Source organism: Zonotrichia leucophrys, chromosome 1, assembly GCF_028769735.1.
Source record: "Zonotrichia leucophrys gambelii isolate GWCS_2022_RI chromosome 1, RI_Zleu_2.0, whole genome shotgun sequence".
Lineage (NCBI taxonomy): Eukaryota > Metazoa > Chordata > Aves > Passeriformes > Passerellidae > Zonotrichia > Zonotrichia leucophrys.
In genome coordinates, this window is record NC_088169.1 from 26794025 (window position 1) to 26818063 (window position 24039).

At 42.0% G+C, this 24039-nt stretch overlaps 2 protein-coding genes across 4 annotated transcripts in view; one reads left to right on the plus strand and one right to left on the minus strand.

Moving 5' to 3' along the window:
• The first annotated feature begins 1985 nt into the window (after positions 1 to 1985).
• Positions 1986 to 20439, plus strand: LAMP1 (lysosomal associated membrane protein 1). The gene is made up of 9 exons (XM_064709567.1): positions 1986 to 2142; positions 10841 to 10956; positions 12255 to 12468; positions 12573 to 12734; positions 15772 to 15989; positions 17410 to 17532; positions 18374 to 18443; positions 18645 to 18815; positions 19432 to 20439. The coding sequence occupies exons 1-9, from the start codon at positions 2106 to 2108 to the stop codon at positions 19569 to 19571; spliced, it is 1251 nt and encodes a 416-aa protein (XP_064565637.1). The 5' UTR covers positions 1986 to 2105; the 3' UTR covers positions 19572 to 20439.
• Positions 20440 to 21818: 1379 nt separating this feature from the next.
• Positions 21819 to 24039, minus strand: part of GRTP1 (growth hormone regulated TBC protein 1) — a 35883-nt gene continuing 33662 nt past the window's right edge. For all 3 annotated transcript variants that reach the window (XM_064709589.1, XM_064709580.1, XM_064709598.1), the window contains exon 8: positions 21819 to 22312. In XM_064709589.1, the coding sequence (XP_064565659.1) occupies positions 22223 to 22312 (90 nt within the window). In that variant the 3' untranslated portion in view covers positions 21819 to 22222. The remainder of the gene's footprint in view (positions 22313 to 24039) is intronic.

Here is a 24039-nt window from a genome sequence, read left to right on the forward strand (position 1 = left end):
ATGGAAATTCTTTCCTTGTAAAATCTCCCAGCCTGTCCTCTGTCTCCTTTGTTTGTCCTCTGCCTTGACCTCACAGGACAGTTTTTACTGTAGTAATGGCTCCTAACTCTCCTGGCTGCTTCCCATGAGCAGCCCAATCTGCATCCACAGCTTTGAAGAAAGGCCAGGGAGTGCATCATGGTTCCTGTCTGGGCCTGGGAGCATGTTGCATGGCCAGCAGCTCTGTCAGATGAAATGTGTAGTGCCTGGGTATGGACTATGTTTCCTTTCCCTCAGTGACAGCACAAATCTGGACCTCCAGGCTGTGTATATAGCAGCTTTTACAGAAGCTTTACCTTTGTTTGTTTATGTCTTACCCTGCTCTCATGTTTGATTGATGTCAGCCAACAAGTTACCAAGCACTGGGGCTGATGGCCAGCATGGTTGTGCAAGACTTGATGCATTTGTCTGACAAACACCCTGGTAGTACTTGTACTGCAGGGAGGTGGAAATTGATATGGTGCTGTCTCTGCCCCATTAACTGTGGCCCAGTGAGCTAATGATCCACATCATGGAAGGTCAACATTGTTCTCTGCTGATAACCTTATGTTCCTTATTTACCAAATTTTACCACAGTATTGTTGCTTTATGCAACTTTTTTTTTGGTGAGCAATCCAAACATCTGTAATTTTTCCCTTCATAGATGCCCGTTGATTTTTCAGCAGGGAGGCAGAATACTGCACACCAAATTTAAACCTGACATTGGGCCTCCCTCCCCATGTGTCTTGTGGCAGACTTTGTGTTCTGCAGACCTTCCTCCACTCCCAGGGCAGGTTCCAAAAACATTTACCCAAAATGAGAACAACCCATGTCCCACCTCCATTACCCTCAACCCCTCTGCAGATGAGTCATTCAAACACTTGACCAGAGCTGCTCATTATGTCCTTTTCAAACTAACTTCTGCTTTTGGCAATGCATGGAAAGAATCAAGATTGCTAGAAGTGCTGCAGGGAAAAACAAACTAACTAAAATAATACATTACTGTGTCCAAAAAGGCACAGGTAAAAATGCAGCGTTAAAAAAGAAATACGTGTTTATAGCAATAGCGTTGAAAATGAAAGGCAGATCCCCATGCCATCGTTAAGGAGCAACTAAACTTGTCCAGGATGTTTTGGGGAAACAGGAACTGTGAGTGAACTGAGACAAACAGCAAGGAAAGGTCAACTTCACAGGAGCTGACCTTGCCTTTAGCAGCTGGGAGTACCTAAATTGCATTTCAGATGGGTTCAATGTAAAAAGGTATGAAGGCAGCTTGGGAGCAGGAACGTTCTGCCTCAGAGATGAATGTGGAGCAGGCTGCAGAGAGGAGAGGGACTCTACAGCAGGCACTGGGAGAAAGCAGAGGCACACTGCTACTGGCACACATTCCAGTCGGACTGCAAACAGGATTGCAGGAGCGAGATACAGCTTCTGGGGTTTCAGATGAAGTAAGCGTACCCCTAGTGTGGATAAAAGAGAGCACTGGATTACAAAGGGATCAAATGATCTGGGCTGTCCATCTCCATTACGTCTGAGAATCTGAGGAAAAAAAAAAAAGGGGGGGATTCCTTAACAACCATCAGACATCTGAAGCTATGTGAAATTGCAGTTTTTACCCATGCAACAACACGTCATTAACAGTCCCTGTTTTGCCTTGGAACACATGTGACTCATATGTGTATCTGGGTACACAGAGATAGAACACTTCGGCAACAACAGACCATCACCTTCCAATGTTTTTACATAGCTGGGACTGAATGAATCCTGTGAGAGGACTGTACTCACCTCAGACTGCCTTTAGCTGCAGTGTCACAAGCCCACCCTTGAGCAGCCCAGAGCCCAGCGGCACTGCCGGCCCCCGAACCCGCTCCCCGCACACGGCCCCGCTCTCGCGAGAACTGCCCCTCGCGAGATCCGCCGCTGCCGAGCCCCGTCAGGGTCACGTGACGGACCCCGCCTCCGTGACGTCAGCGGTCACATGATCGGCCGGGGCCGTCGCCAGAGCGCCCCGAGCGCGGAGCCGCCGCCGCCCCGCGCCCGCCCTCGCTCCGAGCCCGCTCCCGCCGCGCCCGTCCCTGCACCCCGACATGGCCCGGGGGCTGCTGGCGGCGGCCGCCCTGCTCGGTAAGGGGGGGGACGCGGGCGGCCTGTGCGATCGGCGGGGTGGCGGGGGCGGGTCGCCGCGGCCTGAGGGGGCCCCGGGGCCGGCGGCGCTGGACGCGGCACCTGTAACCGGAGACTCGGGCGCTCCCGCCTGCTGTCGGCCTGCCCGGGTGCTGACTGAGCCGCGGGGGCTCAGGGCTCTTGGGGGCCATCCCCCGCGCCGGGCCCCTGTGGCGCCCGGGAGCCTCCGAGGGCGATGAGGGACGGGAGGCGGCGGCGGCCGCGTTGGGGCCCGGGAACGCCGGGCTGGGCACCTGCGCTGGGTGCCGGGACTGCGCTCGGGAAGGACCTGGAAACGCGCCTGGAGCACGAGGCACGGAGGCGCGGGGGTACTGATGTCATTGCTGGGAAGCAGCGCTGTTCTATAGGATAGGTAGTGCTCCGGCGCTTAATGGCTTTCCTCCTGCCCTGTCTTGAGTAAAATATGGAACGCGTCTGGAATAGAGACATTTCAGTGCCGTGATGAGAAGGTTTGTTAGGTCAGCGAGGCTGTTTAACGAGGAAGTGTGTCTTGCTTGTTTTCTGATAACTACCTTGCTTTTGGTTTCTTGTCTTGAAAGCCACATCACACAACGCTAGCAGGTTTCTGAGCTGTGGCTTTGGCAGCAAAGGAAGCTTGTTCAGCAACTAGCCAAAATATTTCCCAAAGAGAGTAGCAGTTGAGAATGCTTATCTGCCATCATTTTTGAGCCGGAACAGTCTCTGTGACTGCTGTAACGCCTCTTTGGTAGTAAATATCGTTATCGTCATTGACCGGACTTCAGTCTCGCTGAGCCCATGAGGTGCCGCTCGCAAAGGGCAGCGAGCAGTTCAGATATCCAGCCCTCGTGAGCCAGTGCAGCAAGCACAGTGATTTACAGTGCTCCTGCTTTTTAGGGCTGCCGGCTGAAGTGTAGTTGAGCTGGTGTCGTAGTGGGAGTTACTTGAATAGATTGTTTGATATAGTTATGGCTTAAATGAAGAATTGTGTTATGGTTTGCTTTCAAATCAGCTTTTGTGATTTTAATGTGGTGCCACAGTTAATACTTTTGGCCATTGCAGTAGTCTTCCTCTGCTTAATTGGCAGTTCAAAACATCATTTGGTGCACCATCTTTGTCGCTTTCTGGCATGTGAGATGTGTTAGGTTTCTGCAACAGAGGCAACAGATTAGTTTGTTTTACCACAGATTTATTTATTTTTGATTTTTTTAAAATTTTATTTACTGATAGTCAGGACTTTGTACCAGTGTCTAGTAGCTTGGTAGCTGGGTGTTTCTGCATAACTTTATACTACAATCTTGGGGGAAGATCTTGTGGTGCAGATAGAGACCCCTTTCTTTCTAGACTGTGGGGTTTGGGTTGTGGGTAAGGGGAGAAGAATAAGAAAGAAAGATAATATATGAGCTGAAGTCTTCAGATATTTTAGCTCATTTGCAGCCTTTTAATCATCTGAGTTAACACTGGTTACGGTAAGGTCGTGATCACAGGAGACTGAAAGATTATTATGGGTGGGGCAGATGTGAAAACTCGTTTGGTGATGCCTTGACTTCAGGACAGCAGAATTTTTTTCCCCACCTGAACACCTCACCATACCTCACATAGTGTTTCAGTTTTCTCTTTAGATTGAGCAGCAGGCACTAAGCTGAATGTTCCATGTGTCAGCATTGAGCATTTTGTAATCAATTTCCTCACTACCATCACATATACATATGGAATTAAGAAAACATTTAGGTAGCATATGGTACAAGCAGGGAAAGGGGGCTGTGGGAAATGGAAGTACCTCCCCTAAACCCAGCTGCTGCTTTTTGAAAGCCTGAGTAAGATGGTGCTGGTCTGTTGTGGAGCACGATGAGTCAGTTGGGTTGTGCCAAAGCCAGCAGAGCTGCTCCTGCTCCCTGAGATCTGGAGCACCCGTACATTGTTTCATCACTGAAACACAGACGCATCACAGAACACTTTCCTCTAGATTTAAGGTTAGAATCAGACATGTGTAGTGAATAAGTAATGAAGTGTTTGAGAATTGCAGAAGGGAAAATTAGTTTTTCAAAATAGTGTGATGACGTTTCAGAGTCGCTGACGTATAATCCACATGTTTCTATTGTGCAACTCTAGTCCAAAAAGGAATTTCAAACCTTACTACCCATGCAGAGATAGTTGAGAAACTTGATAATAAATTCCAGCCAGTGAGAAATCTGGTGCAGAATTGGTTTTTTTTCGGGTTTGGCATTATTGGGTGTTTGCAACTGAGACCAGCATAACTTGGTTTTCACAAAATCTAACTGCTTTAATGTTGAGCAACTTTGGAAATATTGTTTTACCAAGTGCTGTCCTTGACACAGTGTTTGCTTGATAGCTGCTTGGAGTGTATGGACAGAGTCTCTAAGGATCTGAATTAGCGTGCCAGTCGTCATGTGATAGGTTACTTGGCAGATGACGGAGTGAGGAATTGCCTCTAAGTACAGAGGAACCTGACTCAAAGATTGATACTCTGTTGCAACATTAACTGCTGTTATCTCTGGTAAGCTTTTGTAGGACTCCAAGATAAAAGTTTATTTCTAGCAAAAGGCACACCTTGCTTTTGCTTGTTTCAGCTTCCACAGTTTGTCTTTGCTCTCAAGTCAGCCGTGATTGTTTGGAAATTCCTTGAGAAAGCTTGGTGCTGAAATGGATTTCTTGGTATGTGCTCTCTTAAGCTTGGCAGAAGACACTTTTGGGCATGTAAGTGGTGGGAATTACAACAGCCATTTGAACAATCCCTTGCATTATCTTGATTCTATATTACATACTTTTAAATGTACCTTATGTTTTGGTAAATCAGGATTCCACAGTTTTTGGGCATCTGACTTCAAGATAGACTGGTGTCCCTTTCAGTTTCAGTATAACAGTTTCTAAACCTCCTCTGTCCCTTGACAGCACCACTGACTATCAGTACTACTTTTTCTACTGTTAATTTCAAATGTGAGAGTCTTAGGTGCACCCTGGCATTAAGAGTACAGAGTTTAATTGGGCTTCAGCTCTGCAGTGGGTACTTGTTCCTTTCGCAGTGTTCAGCCTTGAGCACAGTAGTTCACAGTTAATACGTTTGGTTTTCTTGTATAAAACTTCTGATGGCATCTGTTTTCTTAACAAGAATTCACTCTGTATGATATGGGAACACCTGTATTCTTACTTTCCTTAGCAGGGTTAAGATCTACTCTGTAGGACTGGAGAGTGGTTTTACTCAGGCAGTTAGTTTATTTCCAATATCTTCTCCTCTGGGGAAGCTTTCTCTTTAAATTGTCACACAGTGCTCCTTTCTTCAAAACATTGTTTGGGGCTGGCAGCTGCCTTGAAGAATGCGTGTTAGTTGTGTGGTGTGATACAGCAGCACTACCCAGAGCCAGTGCAAAATGGACTTGTGTGAATGCTGAAAAGGGTCTGGCCAGGGGAGTTCAGCTCTCCTAGTGCACTCATGCAATCACTTGCTGTAGAGCTATCCCAAGACTTCCTTCCTTTAGATAGGAAGCCATAAAGAAGTTTCACGTGACTAAACTTGAGAGAGTTGTGCAATTCTGTGGTCAAATGGCAAGTGTATGGCTGTTAGATTGCTTTTCCTTTCTAATGTTTTTGTGCTTGTGTAATTTGGTTTATAAGGACAGGAATTATTCATCTGCAAACTGAAATGGAAAAACAAAATGTTTGCTGCCTTAATTGAAGTCAACAATATCAAAACCATAATCTGAGATGACATGAATTTGTCTCTTGGTTGGCAAGGATGCATATTCTGGGCAGAATCAGGAACTTGGTGTAATCAGGTGCTGCACCTGCTCAAGTGCAGCAAGTTCTCTTATCTCTGAATTAAGCTCTGTTCTCCCTTTCCCCACCACTGTGTGGGTATTCAAGTGAATCCAGCCTTGTCTTTTCCTGCCAGCTTTCCAGGCAGCCAGCATTCAGTCTCGTGTGTCTGTTGGTGAAAGGTAAGTATAACTCATCATTTCATGGAGACCATCTTGCCTCTTGCAAAGTGTTTTGTATGTCAAGCCTGTCACAGGATTTTCCTGCTCTCAGCTGTTTCTGTCTTTCTGTATTATCCCAAGGTGGCACATGTTATCCTAAGGAAGTGATCTTGACTTGCTCCTCTGATAAAGGACTTGGACCTGGTGTCCCTCTGGGAGTGGTGCATACATTGGAAGACAGAGCATTGTAGGAGAGTGTAACTCCTTGGGGGTTTTTCCATTCTATTCTCTGGCATAGATTTAGCAGTTAAAAGTGGTGACTGAAATTACCACTGTTCACAGAATGGCACTGAGATGACAGGATCATTCTGAACCACCAGAATGAGTAAATTACCCAGCAGTTTGGTTAACATGCACAATAGAAAATAAACCTTCTTTAGATAATGACCAGCATTTCTTATCTCCTTGGATTAATGCCCCACAGATAGCAGTGTTCACTGTGTTTGTCATCAGAACACCTGGGCAAAGGTGCAAGGCAACACATCAGTGCTGCAGCTCAGGTATGGGATGATTATTCAGGGCCGGCATCCCTTACCCCAGAGTGCTGCTGTGCAGCATTTCCAGGTGGGCTGGAGCTGAGGAGAGTCTGGGGCTGTGACCAGGCTGTGTTTTACTCTGAGCCCCCTCACAGCACATCCCAGGAGCTGGCAGCTCACTGTGCTGCAGCCATGGTTTCCCTCCTGAACCCTGCAGGCAGGCCCATGCACCAGATACCTGTATGGCTTAAAGTGCTGATGATCCAGGATGTGTGCCCAGGTGGATTTGGATGGCTTGCTGCCCTTTGTCCCAAGAGGGAGAGCAATGCTAAAGAAGTTTTTACTTATGCAGGAAACTATAGTAATAAACCCCAGATTATACAGAAGTAGCTTTTGGTTTTTCCTTATTGTCAGTGTTTCATGTTTCTAATAGAAATTGCAGGCAAAGTAAATCATTAACTGTAGTAACTGATGTCCTCTTTGCAAGCAGATGGTGTACACAGTTTCCATTAAATATGCTTGGTTTTCTAGCACACAACAACCATTTGTCTCTCTCCCTTAGCAGGTTTCCATTCTATGGGAGAGTAAATCATGGGTAGCTGTGTTTGGCTAACAGGATTTCAGTTATAAAAAAGCTGAAACCTGAAAGCATGTGCTAGATTGTTTTGTTAGCTTTGTAGTGTTCAGCTTTAAACAAACAACTTTATGAGGTGGCTTTCTTTAAGATAAATTGTTAGACAATCAAGGAAGTATTTGTTTTGTTTGACTTAGTTATTTTATCTCAGATTGTTAATATACTTTGGGTTTTCTTGAGGTAGGTATGTTAGATAAAGAAGGATGCTGGATTTTATTCAAGCAAGATCTTTAGTTGTTGCTTTAACAGTTACCTTAAGTGTTTTCTTGCACATGACTATTTCTTCATTGCAAAAATGAGGTATGAAGGGAGAGATTGTCTTATGATTTTCAATTGAAAATATGCTGCTAAAATAAATATTATAAGCAGTCTTTTGTTGGAATTTACTGGAATACAAAGGAAGCATCTGAACCAAGTGAAATTTCTTTGTACATTTTTAGTAATTCCTTTACTAGATATCCATAATGTAGTGCTTCCAGCCAAATGATAATGAACCTAACAAAACTTACTTTTTGCTCTTGAAAGGTCTTGGACTGCTTCATTTAAATCTGAAGTACTGCACTTGCTGTACCACGGATAGTTGTCATAGAGGGCTCTGCAGTTTATTAAGAGGAACATTTAATGCCTAAAGTTAAGAATCTGGAGGTTGTATCAGTTTTTGTGTTTAACTACAAAGAATGATATTGTTATGAGATGTACAAACAATATTCTCAACTTGTAGATATGCCCTGATAGAATTAAGCAACACATTATGTAACTTATTAGAAATAGTCCCAGAATGGATTGATTCAACATCAGTTTGCTTTTCTGTAGTCTTGACATTTTGACTGTAGGCTTGTAGTGTTTGTAGGCTGGTGATGATTCATGCATTAATCACTACTTGACACTGAAACTGCCTTTACAGGACTCAACAGCCGCTTTGCTGCGAGCTGTTCCTGTGCCTTAAACTGGCTGGAGCCGACAGTAGGCGGAGCCTTCTTTCCTTCAGTGTCTTCATTTGTTCTTCAGCGGTTTTTTCCAATTGTTCTTTGCTCCTATGTCCCATACATTTCACTTGGTTTCATCTGCATTCCTTGAGGACCTTGGGAGCAGATGGTGCTGCAGCTCAGTTCTGTCTGCTCACCATGCCTGGGAGTGTTGCCGTACTTGCAGTGAAGCAGCTCCCGCCACTCCACCAAGGACACTCAGTGTCTCATGCTGGATGCGTCTGTCTCATCACTGAAACTGCAAATCCTGCAGCTGCTGAATCGTTCTTAAGGAGGACTGGGCTTTTATAGCATTTGTTCCACACTGATGAAATCAGGATTCATGGAATGATATGACTTTAACCTTACAAAAATCTAGTAGCTATGTAGGTGTTACTATTTAATGTTCATTCATGCCCCTTATTCTTTATTACTTAAACTTGCTGAGGGTGATTTATCAGCTCTTCATTACCAGAATTTGTCTTCCATTTCATGTTTTCTAGTACCTCAGCATTGTCTGTTGTTCTCTCAATCATTTGTAATGGACAGGTCTGTCATGTTTTCATTTAGGCCAACAACATTTTTCTTGTTTTTCAGTCTTTTCTTTCCCCTGCATTTCTTTTAAAAATTATTTTTCTTTCATTCTTTTACTCAGTTACTTCATTATTTTTAGCTCTAAAATTGCCAAGATTTTAATAGCTATCAGACAAGGCAGTCTGCATGCACACTGAAGGTTTTCATTCTAGCACATTTTTCAGTCATAGTGTTAGTTCAAGGAGCAATGGATTCTTATTCCCTGCCTCAACTCTTTTCTATGCTGTGCTAGAAATCTTCAGGAGGGTGTAAGCAGCTTGCTTTGGAGAAAAGCAGTGCTTGCATGAAATGTAAACAAGTTCCAGATGTAAATGCAAATTGAAACTTTCATGTGAATGAGCATGTTTGTGATACTGCTCTGAATTGCAGTAAATAACATTTCTTTGGGAATATGTGCTCCTTAATGAACATTTTATGCTGGACATAAAGGCAAAGGTAGGACAGATTTGATTTGAAATAAGTTTTCTATGCTGTCTGTTCTTAAGCATTTTCTTTCTTCTGTCTATATCTGATTTCAAGTCTGGACTCTTAAAAAAATAGATAAAGTTGAATGGATTCCAGCTTTGCCCTCCTTGGTGCTGGGAGAGGATGTGATGTTGCTAAGGGGAAGGCGACAAGGGAAAATGCTTGCTGGGTGCCAGGGAAATAGTTTCCAATGTGTTCCTGCAACTGATGTGCCTTCTGCTGAAGTCCAGCTGACCAAAGTCCAATTTTTCCTAATAATTGTCTTTGTACAATTGTACACACCATAGTTTTGCAGTGAAAAGTTGTAAGATTTGTTTTTTGAAAACTTCTCAGGGAGGGAAGCTAGCTAATGGGTAATCCCTCATCTGGATCTCTTTGCTGTTATCAGCAGTTGAATGGATTAGCATGTTTGACTCCTTAAAGCTTATTTGCTTGTGATAATGGCTTATGTCTTGCAGCTGTTTTTTTATCAGGTTTTCTGCAAGACTGAAGTTGTTGCAAACGCAAACTGATAAAGTGCTAGCATGAGGATGGTTCACACATTTTGCAGTGAGGTTCACTTGTGAGGGGTGGTGGTGACAAATTGAGAATCTGAAAAATAAAAGATTCTAAAAGAAAGAACTGGTCAGCTGCAGGAGCACTGTCAGGTATCCCTTGCCGTAAATGAAGGAGGAGATAACCAGCTTCCAGCTGTTTCCAGCCTGCCCCAGTGTGTCCCCTGTGTGGAGCTTTGTTGGCACTGGTGCCAGTCCATGCTGCCATCAGAAGGGTGGCTGCGTGCTCCCCTTGCTGTGTGTCTTTGTTGTGTCAGTACTTTGGGCAGCTGTACCCAGTGTGCTCTGAGCGGAGAGGCTGCAATGGAACAAGGTCCAGAAAGGCTTTTCTCTGCTCTTCTCAGCAGCTCAGTCTGAGTTTAGCTTAAACCAGTCAGGAAAACATAACCTCACTGTGTGTCACAGTCTTGGGCTCCTCCTCTAAAGTGTGGAGAGTGTGAGGATGGTAAAGAGAAGTTCTCCTGGCAAGGGTAGCATGCTCTATCATGCTATTTTTGGCAGTGCCTTCAAAACATCTGCAGTCCATCCAGGCTTTCTAAATGCTGCATTCAGTGCATGTGCAGCTGAGTGTCCTGGTACAGCAGGAGTGAAGGCTGCATGCTGTGCTCTGGGGGCAGTGTTGGAGGCATGCAGGATCAAATAAGCTAAGCCAGGTCTGGCTGAAGATGGTGAAATGGTTGCTGTGTGCAGAGAGCACTGAAGCTGCCTTGAACATTATGACTGCTGTTTATTGCATGTCTTTCTTATCTCTTAGGAACCAGAATGTCAACAGTTTTGGTTTGGGTGGCTTTGCAGTTTTAGAAATGAGGTGTTTAATTTGCCTTCTGTTTGTTAGTGATGTTGAAGCTAATCTAGAGACTGTAAAATGCCCCAGTTTCCAAACTCAACTCATGCTTAAGTTTTACTCCTAAAATGTACAGTTGCACATATTTGTCTCTTTGGGATTAAAAATGCAAATTTATGTGACACCAGATTAACCACTTGTTATTTTTATCAGGCTTTTTACAGGCTTCCTCTTCATTTGAAGTGAAAGATTCAAGTGGTAAGGTCTGCATAATTGCTGATTTGACAGTAGCCTTCTCAGTGGAATACAGAGTCAATGGGCAAAAAGAGGTAAGGGCAGTGAGTATCTGACTGCTTCTCATTTATTAGTCTTTTTAGTATTTATAAAATATGTGCTATCTTTGCACGTGTGCAGTATTTAAACTTTCTCTGAGTATCTTTGCATGAAAAGCTGCTTCCACAAAGATTTTTACTCTCCCAGTCATGTTGCATCAGCTTTTCTTTATTACTGATGCTTCTTCTAATTAAATGGCAAGGTTGAGGCTGCCTGAAAGAAACACAAACAAAACATGTGCAATTACTTTTGTGACTGAAATTCCACACCTGTCTTGTTGATAAAGAAAATGGCTTTCCCTGGAACTGTAAAGGCAAAAACATTACAAGTTCTCTTTTGGTAACTTGCTCACACACGTGGATTAAATCTGAACTGAAACATAGCTTTTAAACTTTTTAAACTCTGGAAATCTGTGACCTTCTTACTTGGCAAATCTCTAGATTTCATTGTATCTACAGACTAGTGCAACGCTTACAAATTGCTCATATTAACAGCAAAAGCTTGTTATTGAAAAACTACAAACTTACCTTAACAAATATGTTTTGGGGTTTTTTGTATCTTCACTACTGAATAGGAATTGGGAATTATTTATAGTCTTATTGCAGTTTTGTGTTGTTGATTTTTTCCAGCCATCAGTGTAATACAAGGTAAAAAAAATCCTACTACTTTACCAGTGGTGCACTTGCTCTGTGTGATTTGAACTGAGCCTTATATTGTATAATCCATGTTTTCAGTGGTGCTGATGGTCTGAAATCCTGCTGATACTGGTATATGTGTTCAGAGCTGATTTCTTTCATAACATACTTTTGTCTGTTTCTTTTTGTAAGCAGTAAGCTCAGAACTTCGAAGCAAATGTTGTGTTGGTCTTCAGATACCAATTTCTTCATAATGTGTAATAAACTCAAAGTGTTACAGCCAAGTTACGTAGGATGTACCATTCACTTTTGTTCTTGCTCAGTTGTACTACAAGAAGCAGAGCTTAAATTCTCCCATTTTTCACATGTCTACAGTTTGCCAGATTTGATTTTTGTAGTACAGAAGTACCTGCAAATTCATATTGCTGGTTTAGAAGGAAGAAAAGTCTGAGAGGTGCTGTGAGTATGTACTGTTTAGTCCTCCAGTTTCAGAGAGCAAGATTCTCAAACTTTAATGCCATAACATGCCGCTTGCTATATACTGGTGTATAAGTAGCCATCTTATATATTAATATCTGCTGTATATTTGTAACAGTTTCACAAGATATTTAAGAAGCCGTGAGTAAAAGCTTACATGTGTTTTATTTTCTACCCCACAGTTTGTACACTTTTTTCTTCCACAAAATGCTTCAGTAGACTCACAGAGCTCATGTGGTAAAGATAATGCATCTCATCCAGTTCTGGTATTGGATTTTGGAGCAGGACATTCGTTAAGCCTGAATTTCTCAGAATCTGCAGACAAGTACCAAGTTGAAGAGTTAGTTTTCCACTACAATCTGTCAGATGCAACTTTATTCCCAAATTCAAGTACAGGTAAAATAAAAACTTACTGTTGTTACTGCAAAACCCTTCCAGATATAATACTAAGTCCTTTCTTTGAATACTGGTACATACTAATGCAATATCTTTTTTTACAGTGGGCATGAAGACTGTATCACATAAAAGTGTCATTCAGGCACACATGGGCACAAAATACAGATGCATCAACTCCAAGCACATCAATATGAAGAATGCCAATGTTACTTTTAGCAATGTCACTTTGGAAGCCTATCTCACAAATGGCACTTTCAGTGTGAACAGTGAGTATCTTGTAACAGAAAATGAACTTGATGAGCTAATATTTCAAATAATAGGTTATTTCTTTGTAAGTCCTGACTAATCATATTTAAGGTGAGTACTGGATCTAAAACTCTGACAACAGCATCTTTTGAAATGAATGGACTTGCCTCAGGTTTTCTCTGTAGGATGTCAGAGTCTGTGGCTAGGGGATAGTGCCCTGGGTTCCCATGGGTATTGTGCTGGGCTCTTCATGAGTATGGGTGTTAAACACATGCTGCAGTAGATTGAGTGGGCACAGGGCCAAAATCCTAGTTTAAGAAGTATCTGATAACTTCCAAGCATTATGGCCTCTACCAGAGTAATTTGAACTAGTTACTCTGTGCTCTGGGGAAAATTAGTGAAATAACGGCAGACAGTAGAGAATTGGTCTGTAGAGAGCAGAAACATACATCTTCCTACAGGAGGTTTTATGTCAGCTGTAAAAGTCAGGTTTTTCTCCTTCAGAGACAACCACTAAGGTTTTTATCCTGATTTTTTTTGTATTGAAAAGTAGTGTGGAATTTTATTTCAGACTATTAAAGGCCAATTACTTCCTGGTGTGTTTATGTCCTTTGCTTTTGTGGCAGCAGTCTTCAGACACAAAAGAGCTGTATAAACTGATTACCCATACTGTCTTAAGGAGTGATAAGTCTTTGCCCTGCTTTTAGAATCTTCATTTTCCCTGGGATGTAGAACTTTCCTTCAGCTGTTCATCCCATTTATGCACCTGCTGAGTTGAAACTAATATTAAAAATTAGGGTAGCCAGTGCTAGCATGGAATGGTTACAATGAACAAGTGCCTTCTACTGGAGTATCTCCACCTTGTCCCATTTCTGTGAAAAATGCCTTACCTGATGCATGGTAATAGTGGCATTGACTTCTTTTATGGCTGCTTCACATGACTGGCTCAGATTTGTATGTATCATTCCCTTGATCAAACTTTTCCATTCAGTGAACTAGTTTGCAGTAAAGATGTGTACCTACATTTATGCTTAAAAAAACTCACACCAAACCCTGATTTCTATTTCTGGAGTCTTCAGAACTATTTTTTTTTTAAATTATGGAACTTTGATCTGATTGTTTTAGCAGTTAAGTATGATAAGTGATTGTTTATCAGCAGGTTTAACATAAGATATGATACTGGGAAAAGCTGATTTTTGCTTCTACAAAACTTCAGTGAAATCTCCCTACTGTGTAATACTTTTCTTTTTAAGACATTAAGATCTTCTTGTATATAATCCTCTGGTTCCATTCTTGTAGGCTTGTGCCTTCCCCTGTCCCTTAGGCAGCTCGTTATTGATAAACTTCAGATCTGGAATTTTTCCTTAATGTTTTTCTGTTCTCTGCAAATCTTTAATGAAAGGATATTTCTGTGGGTGATTGGTACAAGGCTCACTGAAGGGAAGAAGGATCAATATTCAGTGCATCTGCATAACTGGAAATTGTGACTCTGTCAGTGTACTAGAAGTTAGTGACTGAGGGGATGGTAGTGGTTATCTGCAGCTCTGAAAGGACACTTCCTTTTCCTCTGTGTTGGTAGTTTTGCCAGCTGCTTTCCTCTAACTGTCAATAAAAGACATAAGGATTTGTCTCATCTTTTGTTCTGTCCTGAAGAGCTACTAGAAACTGCTCTAAATCAGTTCAGTAAAAATAATGTATCAAAACTCCAACTAGGCCAGACTTCCACTCAATGTGATTTTGTTGTTTCCATCTCTGCCAAGTTAAAGAAGAGCCTCTGTGTGTTGAGGTCTTGCAGATAGAGGGTAGTTCTCCTTTGAAGTGCCCAGAAAGATGCTTTTTGGTTTGTTAGAAAATGATTTTGGGATCAGACCAGTATCAGTCTATAAAATACAGGATTACTCCTTCTTCATCCACCTTCATTCTGCTCTTGGACTTTCCAGGAGTGGAGTAGAAATAGGAAAGCATGCTATGTTGGAGTGTGTGTGACTTCAGAGGGTGTGATTAGAGTTCTTCTGTCTGAGCCATAATCAAAAATTGAGCTGCTTAAACTGTTTAAGGCTATTTATTAGTTGTCTTGTATCCGTGAAATATGTATGCATTAAATTTTAGAAGTAGGCCCTTTGAGTGAGAGTTGATTGTTGCTGCAGTTGCTGTTGTCCTTAAAAAGTTGCAAGTTGTTATCCCTGGCATGTGGAGATGACCTTGGCTTGGAACATGGAAGTCTCTACTTGAGTAATGTCTTTGTTATGACCTTTGATTTTGGCTTAGATGTTCAATGCAGGAACCTTCTTGGCTCCCAGATCAAGTTAAGATCTTGCTGCCACATGTTTCCAAGTAGTCTGGCAAATAAATCAGAGTCACTGTTCCCTTGGAAGTTGCTGCTGGACTGGATGAAAAGAGAAAGTGAACTTGCACACCTTCACAGCCTTGTTAACCCCGTGGAGGGTGACTCCTTATGCAGGACTGAAGGGAGGATGGATGTGAGAGGATACAGCAGAAAACTTGGCATCAGAAGCAGTCTCAGAATCCCCCCCTAAGGACAGAAGAGCCAGAGCAATATATTAAGGCTACTCTGGTTATTGCCAGAATAATGAGAGTGAGGGGAAGGAGAACACATCTGGGAGACCACTTTGAACAGTGAGCAGGACTCTTCCTCTGCTTCTCCCACACGAGTGCCCAGAGTGTGTGATAGGGATCCCAGCCTGGCTGTGAACAGACAGCAGGAACACTGGAACAGCAGGAATGCTGGGTCTGTCAGATTTACCCTGACCTGATGGCAAAGTGAAATGATGGATGTGAATGAAAGTGGATGTGGTCCCCATGAATTTCAGTAAATTACCAGCAGAGGTGTAATTTCCTCATGCCATGCTTTAAAAGGGTGTCAGACTTTGCAACAAGACTTTAGGTAATGCTTTACTGTTGTGTTTCTGAGCTTTTATTATGTTCTGTTAGGGAAAAAGCTACTTGAAATTGTGTTGTCTTTCCCTCGAGGATTAAGAAGGTAGATCATCCACAGCTTCATTTGGTTTGGTAATGAGTGTTTTCCTTTCTCTGCAGAGACAGAATGTGCTGAAGATATGGTCTCTACTACTACTATGGCACCTACAACTCCTAAACAGACTACTGGCCAGGTTCCAACAGCTGGCCCAACACCAACATCATCACCCCCAAATCCCACAGTTGGTAAATACAATGTGACTGGTCCAAATGGAACCTGTGTACTGGCCTACATGGGCTTACAGCTTAATGTCACCTATCCAAAAAAAGATGAAAAGGTACATTTTGATTTTTGTTTCTTCAAAACCTTCCGATTTCTTCTTTGGGGAAGAGTTGGTAAATTATTATAAGCTAACCTTTTTCTTTTAGAAGCCCAGGTGTTTGTGTTCATCTATCATTGTCCTCTATTTGAATTGCTTAACCTGCTCTGAACTAGTGACATTCCCAACACTTGTACTGAAAGTGGTTCCTAAAGATTATTCCATTCACTACAAGCAGCATTAAACTGGTCTGTTGAATCCAGGAAGTGTATATATGGTCATTTAAGAGAAGTAGTAAAAATTACCAAGATATGACTAGGGGAATCCTGTTATCAAAGTTGCAATCAAAACAAGATTTTTAAACTGTTAAATACAGAAATTTGGCCAGAGGTATAGAAAGAATGAATGACTAGTAGAAGGGAAAATTACTACTGTAACACTGAACAGGCTTCTGACTTAATTACCTTCCAGCCAGCACTGAAGACATTTGGGTTTGACTTTGATGCTTAAAAGCTACATAACATCTGATTTTAATAATATTTTTAAAAAGAGAGAAAAAATACAAGGTATATGTAAGATCCAGCCCTCGCACAAATTCTTTCCCTCCACTGTTGGTGCAGAGCCTGGCTTGCCAGCCCTATGGACAAACCCAGAGTCCTAAAAGGACAGTTGAATGTCCCCAACAGGAAACAGTGCTACTGCATTTATTTATGATGTTGATGACTGAAAGGTAAAATCATGATCACTTATAGGTGGTGTGTGGCTGTACAGTGGCTTGTTGTGATGGTAACTGTGTTCTAGCCACCTTAATTGTGTGAAATTCCCTGATTCTGGTGTTCTGCTTCTGGTGGAACAGCTGATTTCTAGTGTAATGACCAGTGAGGAGGTGGCAGGTAGGTTTTCTGGTCACATGAGGATCAGCTAAGAGCTCCTGAAAGGGTTTCTATTTAATTGTTTGGCAAGTGGCATTTAACCCACAGCCTTCTGCAGATGCAAGACAGTATAAAATCATGAACCATGGACAAAAGTAAAACATTTTGAACTGAAGTGACATGCAAGATGATTTGCTGACAGGTGGTCCCCTTAATTGCTTCTACCCTATGTCAAAGCAATATTTTATAGCATCTTGCCCTCTGTGTGGTGTGGTTGTTCTTGTTTTTTCTTATGCCACAAGGACCCAAGCAGTTTGTGTGGAGAAAGCAGTTGGGTTCTTGCCTGCAGCCAGTCAGGGCTGCAGAAAGCTTTGTTGGATGTGCCCTTTGTTAGCTGTGTGTCAGCCTGGTAGCTCAGGTGCAGCCTGCACAGGTCTGCCCTGGGGTCTGGAGCACAGGGCAAACACAACTGTGGGCACCAGACACAAGGCAGCCACACCTCAGCTGAGTGCAAGGTGTTGTGCTCAGTCCCTTCAAGTGTCATAATTGCTCCTCTTCTCTCACAGATGGCTTTGGAGTTGCTGAATTTCGTACCACAGAATACAACTTCTTCTGGGAGATGTGACAATACATCTGCCTTGTTGAACCTGACTTTTGAGAAAACAAGGGTTATCTTCCAGTTTGCCTTGGTAAGAATCTCTGCAACAATGGTCTGCAGCACTTTACATGTGGGAAAAGTAACTGGGGCAAGGGCAAGAGGAAAAAAGGCAGCTACAAGGAGAGTAACTAGTTCTTTGGTTTTAATACTAGGATTCAGTGGGTTTTATGCATGGTTACCATTGTGTGAAAAGAATGTGTTTGTGTATATATGCACATGTACACAGAAAAGTATTTAGTTTGGAGTGGGAACTTCCTTGAAGATTGTGTTGCTTACTCTTTAATGCTTCTTGCTGAAACTGGGAGCAGCCTGTGACAAGTGGGCATCTAATCTAATTTTAAGCCTGGAGCTGGGTTTAAGTTCTCATTAATATTCTGTGCCCAAAGGCCAAGTGTGCTTGTCTTCTGGTCTCCTGTGATGGTTGGGAATGCTGTTTCCCACAGCCCTGCCTCAGGTGCTGTATTGAGCTGCATACCTTTGAGGACTGAATCCACTGTTTGTCAGAGCTTCATGCTCCTTTTTATGCTGATCACATTGAGCTGTTGCTATTAAATGACCCCACAGCTCACTGCAAGTAGGCTGCTTAAGCAATGGGTGGGACTATGCCTGCAGTGTGGAATTCAACAGTTTGGGGCTGTCAAGGCCTCCTTTCTCTGGCTCTTTGCCCTCTCACAAAATAATCTTCCTTAAGGTGCATACTTTTTGTAGCTTTTCTCTCCTAAAGTCCAACTAAACACCTCCTCTGGATGCTAATCCCATTTGTGGTCTACATTTTAAAAACCTTTCTGAAAATGCATGCAGATTGGAACCTGAACAGCTTATTTTGTACATCATCATCCTAATGATTTTTTGGTTTTTGTGGTTTTTTTAAGAATGCAAGTGCTGAAAAATTCTTCCTGCAAGGTGTGAGTGTAAGCACAACCCTGCCTTCTGAAGCAAAAAGTAAGGACTTCTAAAAAAATCTTCTCTCTGTGACCACTTCTTTAAATGTTAAGGGTAGCCTGCATTAAATAATGTATGAGAAATGTTGGGGATGAATGTATCAAATTGTGGTTCTATGAGCTTATAGCTCCTGCTCTTCAGATTTATATAATTGATTGAGTTTCTCTTAATAAGATATTAATTAGAGTTTCTCTTACACAGATCCAAAATTTGAAGCATCAAACAACAGTATGAGTGAGCTGAGAGCTTCAGTAGGGAACTCCTACAAGTGCAGCTCTGAGGAGAATCTGCAGGTCTCGGACCAAGCCCTTCTCAATGTGTTTAATGTTCAGGTCCAGATTTTCAAGATTGATGGAGACAAATTTGGGCCAGGTAAGAGGTTTGCATTTGGCAGCCCCTGTCAGATATCCAAGATTTGTGAAGTATACTTGGATATAAATACAACATTCTGTAGTCAAATGTCAGCTTGTGGGTGCTATGCTTAGCCTCTGCGTGCCCCACTACAGATGATGTGGGGGCTGATTAAGATGTCCAAGTTGAGGCTAGTGGGAGAAGTATGTAAAAAGCTGGGAAACAACTTGGACTTGTTCCTGATGGTCCAGAGAAGAGTTAAGGAAGGGTGCTACCTTTCCCTCCAAACTGTGTGCAGACAGTTGTGTGAAAGGGGCAAACCTGTCCCTTGTGACTATGATGAAAGCAAAATAACTGTGGGAAGGGTCATGTGGATATTTATGATGGCTAAATTTGTGTATAACTAACAGCTCTTGAGGAGGAAACAATCAGTATAATCTCCATGTTGTGTATACAGCTGGTGCTGGAAAGACTTCATCCTGAATGATCATAGTTAGTGGACCTGGCTTCCTTTTCACTGTTGACAAGCTAGCTGAGCCAGTTTTATTGACATGCTGAGAGCAGAATGCTGAAGTTCTGCATGTAGCCTTCTGTTGGTTCACTAGTACCTAACATGGATCTTTTTCTCTCTCTTCAGTGGAAGAATGTCAACTGGATGAAAATAACATGCTGATCCCTATAATAGTTGGTGCAGCCCTTGCTGGTCTTGTTCTAATTGTCTTGATTGCTTACCTGATTGGCAGAAAGAGGAGCCATGCTGGATATCAAACAATTTAATTACTTGCACTAAAATCCAGCATAGATGAAAAGCAATTGCAAGAGGCTGGGGGAAAAAAATCCCCCGACATTTCCCCTGAACTGGTTGATATTGTAAGGTAACATCTTTTCTTGCAAGTTGCTTCTTTAAAGTCTGCTTTATTAAATGTGAAATCATCTTGCAGCATTAACTATGCACAAAAATAACTTCTGAAGATTCTGGTGTTTAATTTTGCTAACTAGTTTTAATATTTACCCACTTAGAAACAAGCTAAAAGTTTTTAAGGGTGCTTTTTTGGAATTGGCTAAGATTATGTCAGCTACAGATTCCAGAGAGGGATGTTGCTAACTCTGACTCAATTTCAGAACTCTTAACAAAGGGAAAAGGTTCATTATTTGCACCGCTGCCATTGAGCGATGATGTTAAATATACTGATGATGCATTTGAAAAAATTTTAGTAACAACTGACAAAATTGAAATCTAAAACCTGAACTTCACCTTGTCTCTTAGGTGTGTATTTTTTACTAAGCTTTAAACTCAATGCCTGGCACATGCAGGGTGTGAAAGACGCAATACTCAAACCTTACAGGAGCTCTTTATGATCGGACAACTCCCCTGTTTGATATTTTTGATGCTCTGCCAGCTTGTTAGAAGCTGGTACTTTTTTAAAATGGGTGTTATTTTTATTTACTTTTTTTTGTAAAGTTATTTCAGTCTGTTCTGTTGGAAGGTTCTGAGAGATCCTGTTACTGCACATGTGTACAATATAGATCTCAATCTGCTGATTCTATTGCTTTAAACTTGGCTGGGGGGTTGTACACTTTAAGGATCAGTTCTTATGTATGCATTGCCTGTAACAATGCTAATAAAGACACTTTTTTTTCTGTATTTCTTAGTATTGCTGATCACTTAAAACTATTTGTTGAGGGCTGAAGTCATGGTTTGGCAATACTTGTGAAGCTTGAGGCAATCATTAGTGTGGAGTTAAACAAGTGCTTAAGTTTTTTCTTTGTGGCACGAAGGAAAACCTTAATCTGTGTGTGTGTGTTGGAATCAGGTTCGTTTTGCTCTTTGTGTTTGGAAACAAGGAAAGCTATGTGTTGGTAACCTGAGACCTGGAGGAGTTAACTTGAAACTGTCCCTTCCTGAGACATGTGCTGTACCAGTCTGCCTGCCTGAGCCTCACTTTCTGACAGTGCTGCTAAGGCTCTAAGGACTGTAAATGACATTTCATGTTTGATTCTGAAGTTGGCCTCTTACCACAAAGCAGGAAACTCACATCTGCTGTGTGCTTAGTTATGTGCTGGAAACGAACCTTGGTGTTAAAGGCTCCCTGACTCCCTCCTGCAGGGAGGCTCTGGTATGAGCAGTACCAGCTCTGCAGGGCAGGAACTGCATAGAACACTCCTGACCAAGGGAACCTAATGCAGGGCAGCAAGGCTGGCTTTGGACCAATGCCCCATGATTTGAAGGTAACTGGAAGCTGAATTTTCCTAGGAGTGAATAGTGTTTCCCAACACCTGCTGCCATACTAGGAGTATGTTACTGGTACTGTCCTTATAATTCAATACTTGAGGAAAAAGTGTATGCCTGGTACCATAAACGATAGGATAGCTCAGAGTCACTGCAGAGTGAGTTGTCCAGAAGAGCAATCCTCTACTTCATCTGAAAAAGGGGATTTTTTTTTTTTTTTCTGCTGAGGAATGAAAAAATCTCCATGTGCAAGATAGGGGAAAGCCACGTTGCACCAGGAATGAAGAGAGCTTGGAGTGCTGTTTAAGGTGAGGCTTTCCAAAGTCGTTGTTGCACATGGAACATAAAACCCCACAAAGTGCTCCAGTTGTCTCTCCTTTGCCCAGCTGGAAGGAGAGAATTTGGCCACGAGAGGGCTCTGTACGGACAGGAAAGCAATTCCCAGACTCCTGGCAGGGAGCAGACCAGCAGGGCTGCAAGTGGCCCGGTGCCAATACAGACTTAGGATCTACACCGTGTCTTCCCTGTCAAAGAAGTCTGTTCGTGGATGTCTTTACAAATGTTTCTCCTCAAATTTTTAGGGACACGGGTGTGGGAGAATTGCACTACAGCTGCTCCATCTCACACTGCATAGATCAACTGCTAGTGATGATCACTGATTGCTCTCTTGCCCTGCACTTTGCTTTATTTGAGTTCATGAAGTGAGAGCAGTGAGGAAAAAGATGCTTGTATTCCATCCAATGACTGACAGTCAGGACTCAGATCACATAATTTACTCTACACCATGAAACAGGTTCTGACAAATTAAATTAATTTATTTTGTACAAATGGTAATAGTGTCACAGTTAACACAGTAATACATAATTTTTTACATCTGTTTGCTTTTAATATTACAAAATTCCCTGGGATTATTTATTTAAAAGGAGGGTCCTCCTGACATTGATCACATTCTAGTCTGAAGATACCTTAATCCTTAAAAAATAAAAACAACACACCACCAACAAACAGTAACAGAACCACCAGTTCCAGTTATCAAATCTGACATACAGTACAAAGTGTTAACACACTTACTGAAAAGGCAGGAAAAATTGGTCAAGTGTCAATTAATTCATGGAAAACTTAAAGTGTGCTTTAATCAGTGCAAATAGAGGAATGTGTCAATTGCTGTAGTATCTAACCACCTGGTTACATCTGGCATTTATCCCTGAGAAAGCACCTTCTCCCTGCAAGTCTCTCGGAGTTTGTTGATTGTTGCCATGGATAAGCTTCCAGGATCAGCAAATATTTTCTGAGGGCAAAAGAAGAAAATTGTCAGTTAAAATGCTGGCTTTGGACAGCATGCTAGAATTCTGAGGTGTCAAAACCCTGCTTCCATGTCCACACTGTGAAATTGCTCACTGCTCTTTGGCCTGCCTGTAACAGGGTAACATCTTCATCTTCTGGGCTGTAAGCACACAGTAAACCTGCAGCTCATAACAAATGCAGTAAGTTGCACAAATAGAAAATTTGGTTTGAATGTGTGTCCAGTTGAGATTATTTTAGATGGTAGGTGGTAGAAAGTGTAATATTTAGAAGATATTAAACTGTCCTGAGTAATGTGACACAGCACCAGTGCACTTCTTGTGTGGTGCCAGCAGAGGTGGTTCAGGCTCTGGAACACAAAGACACCAGTGTCTTCCTACTGCAAAAAATCAGTTTTAATCCTTCAGGACACACTACCTTTGCTCCTCTTCTCTACCAGGCTTCCTAGAGCAGTAATGGATATGGATGTAAGGACTTGGTGGGTGCTGAATGCTAGCACACATCTTCAATTAGTTTTTTTTCTTTTGTTTTCACTTGTTGTTTAAGAACAATATATTTGTTCCACTACTTCACCTAGAACTTCTGAGTGAACAAAACTGAAGCAAAGCTCCAGATTTATGCACTTTAGGCTACAGTTAAGGTGTGTGGGCACCTCATTTCTCTGGAGCTGTTAAATGACAGCTCTAGTGATGAGACTGTAATTGAACCAATTCAGAACAGCTTTCTGGCAAAGAAACCTTCAAACTGAAGGCTAAGGTTCTCTTCTGGGGGAGGAGGCACAAAGATACCTGCCATCACCTCTACTGCTGCTAATACCTGTACTGCTGATAAAAACCCAACAAGCATCCAAGCACAAAAGTTTCAAAGTTACAGAAGATAAACCTAAATTGTTTATCTAACTGTCTTCAAAGCCCCATTACTACAATAAATAACGGTTAAAATGCTTTTACTCAGGGTAACTGCAAGAAAAAGGTGGTTGATTTTCTAAAAATAGCTGGTGTAAAATTTAACACAGTTAAAGAGGGGGGAGGGAAGTCCTTCAAGGACAAGTGTTAGCATCAGCCCCTGAACAGGTGTTCTTAAGTTAACGTTTAATAAAATTTTTATTCTAAACTGTTTATGGAATGGAAAAAACCCTCACACATCTTCTTTCTAAATTAAAGCTGTACCTGTGATTTTTCTCTTGCTCCTTTAATTAAAATACTTCAAAGTGTCACTAAGTTAAGCTAATTTTTCTTCTATATGAACAATAATGAAAGTATAAGTGACAGCCTGCTGTGACTGACCTAGGCACAGAGATGTGTCGTGAGCATGAAACACTTTGAGGGGTAAGTGTGACCCTCCAGGACGTGGGTTTGTGCACACTGAGCAAACAATGATAGTGGAGTTGACCAGGTGATTTATGACAGATGTGCTCCTGTTACTTGTTCTGCAGCTACCACCTTTTATGTTTCCATCTTCTGAGATAAGCCCTGAATCTAATGTTTTATCTGATGTGGCAGCCATTGTATTAATAATTTAAAAGAAATTGCTCACTGCAATTTCTTAGCTTGCAGACTGTCATAGCATTTGGACATTGAACTTCATGAGTTTCTGTCTGGAATAAGAACCTGCCAGCACCATCTTGTTCTAAACAGAATTCTGTGTGTTCAGGCACTACAGCCAATTATCAGTGCAAATTTAAAATTCACTTTGTGCTTATTCTACAATACT

What these genes read in the sequence shown, in the direction of transcription:
- LAMP1 (XM_064709567.1), top strand. Translation starts at nt 2,106, where the DNA reads ATGGCCCGGGGGCTGCTGGCGGCGGCCGCCCTGCTCG. An exon ending in TGGCACTTTCAGTGTGAACA is followed by an intron (nt 12,735 to 15,771) that starts GTGAGTATCTTG and finishes CTTTCTCTGCAG; the next exon opens with AGACAGAATGTGCTGAAGAT. An exon ending in TGGAGACAAATTTGGGCCAG is followed by an intron (nt 18,816 to 19,431) that starts GTAAGAGGTTTG and finishes CTCTCTCTTCAG; the next exon opens with TGGAAGAATGTCAACTGGAT.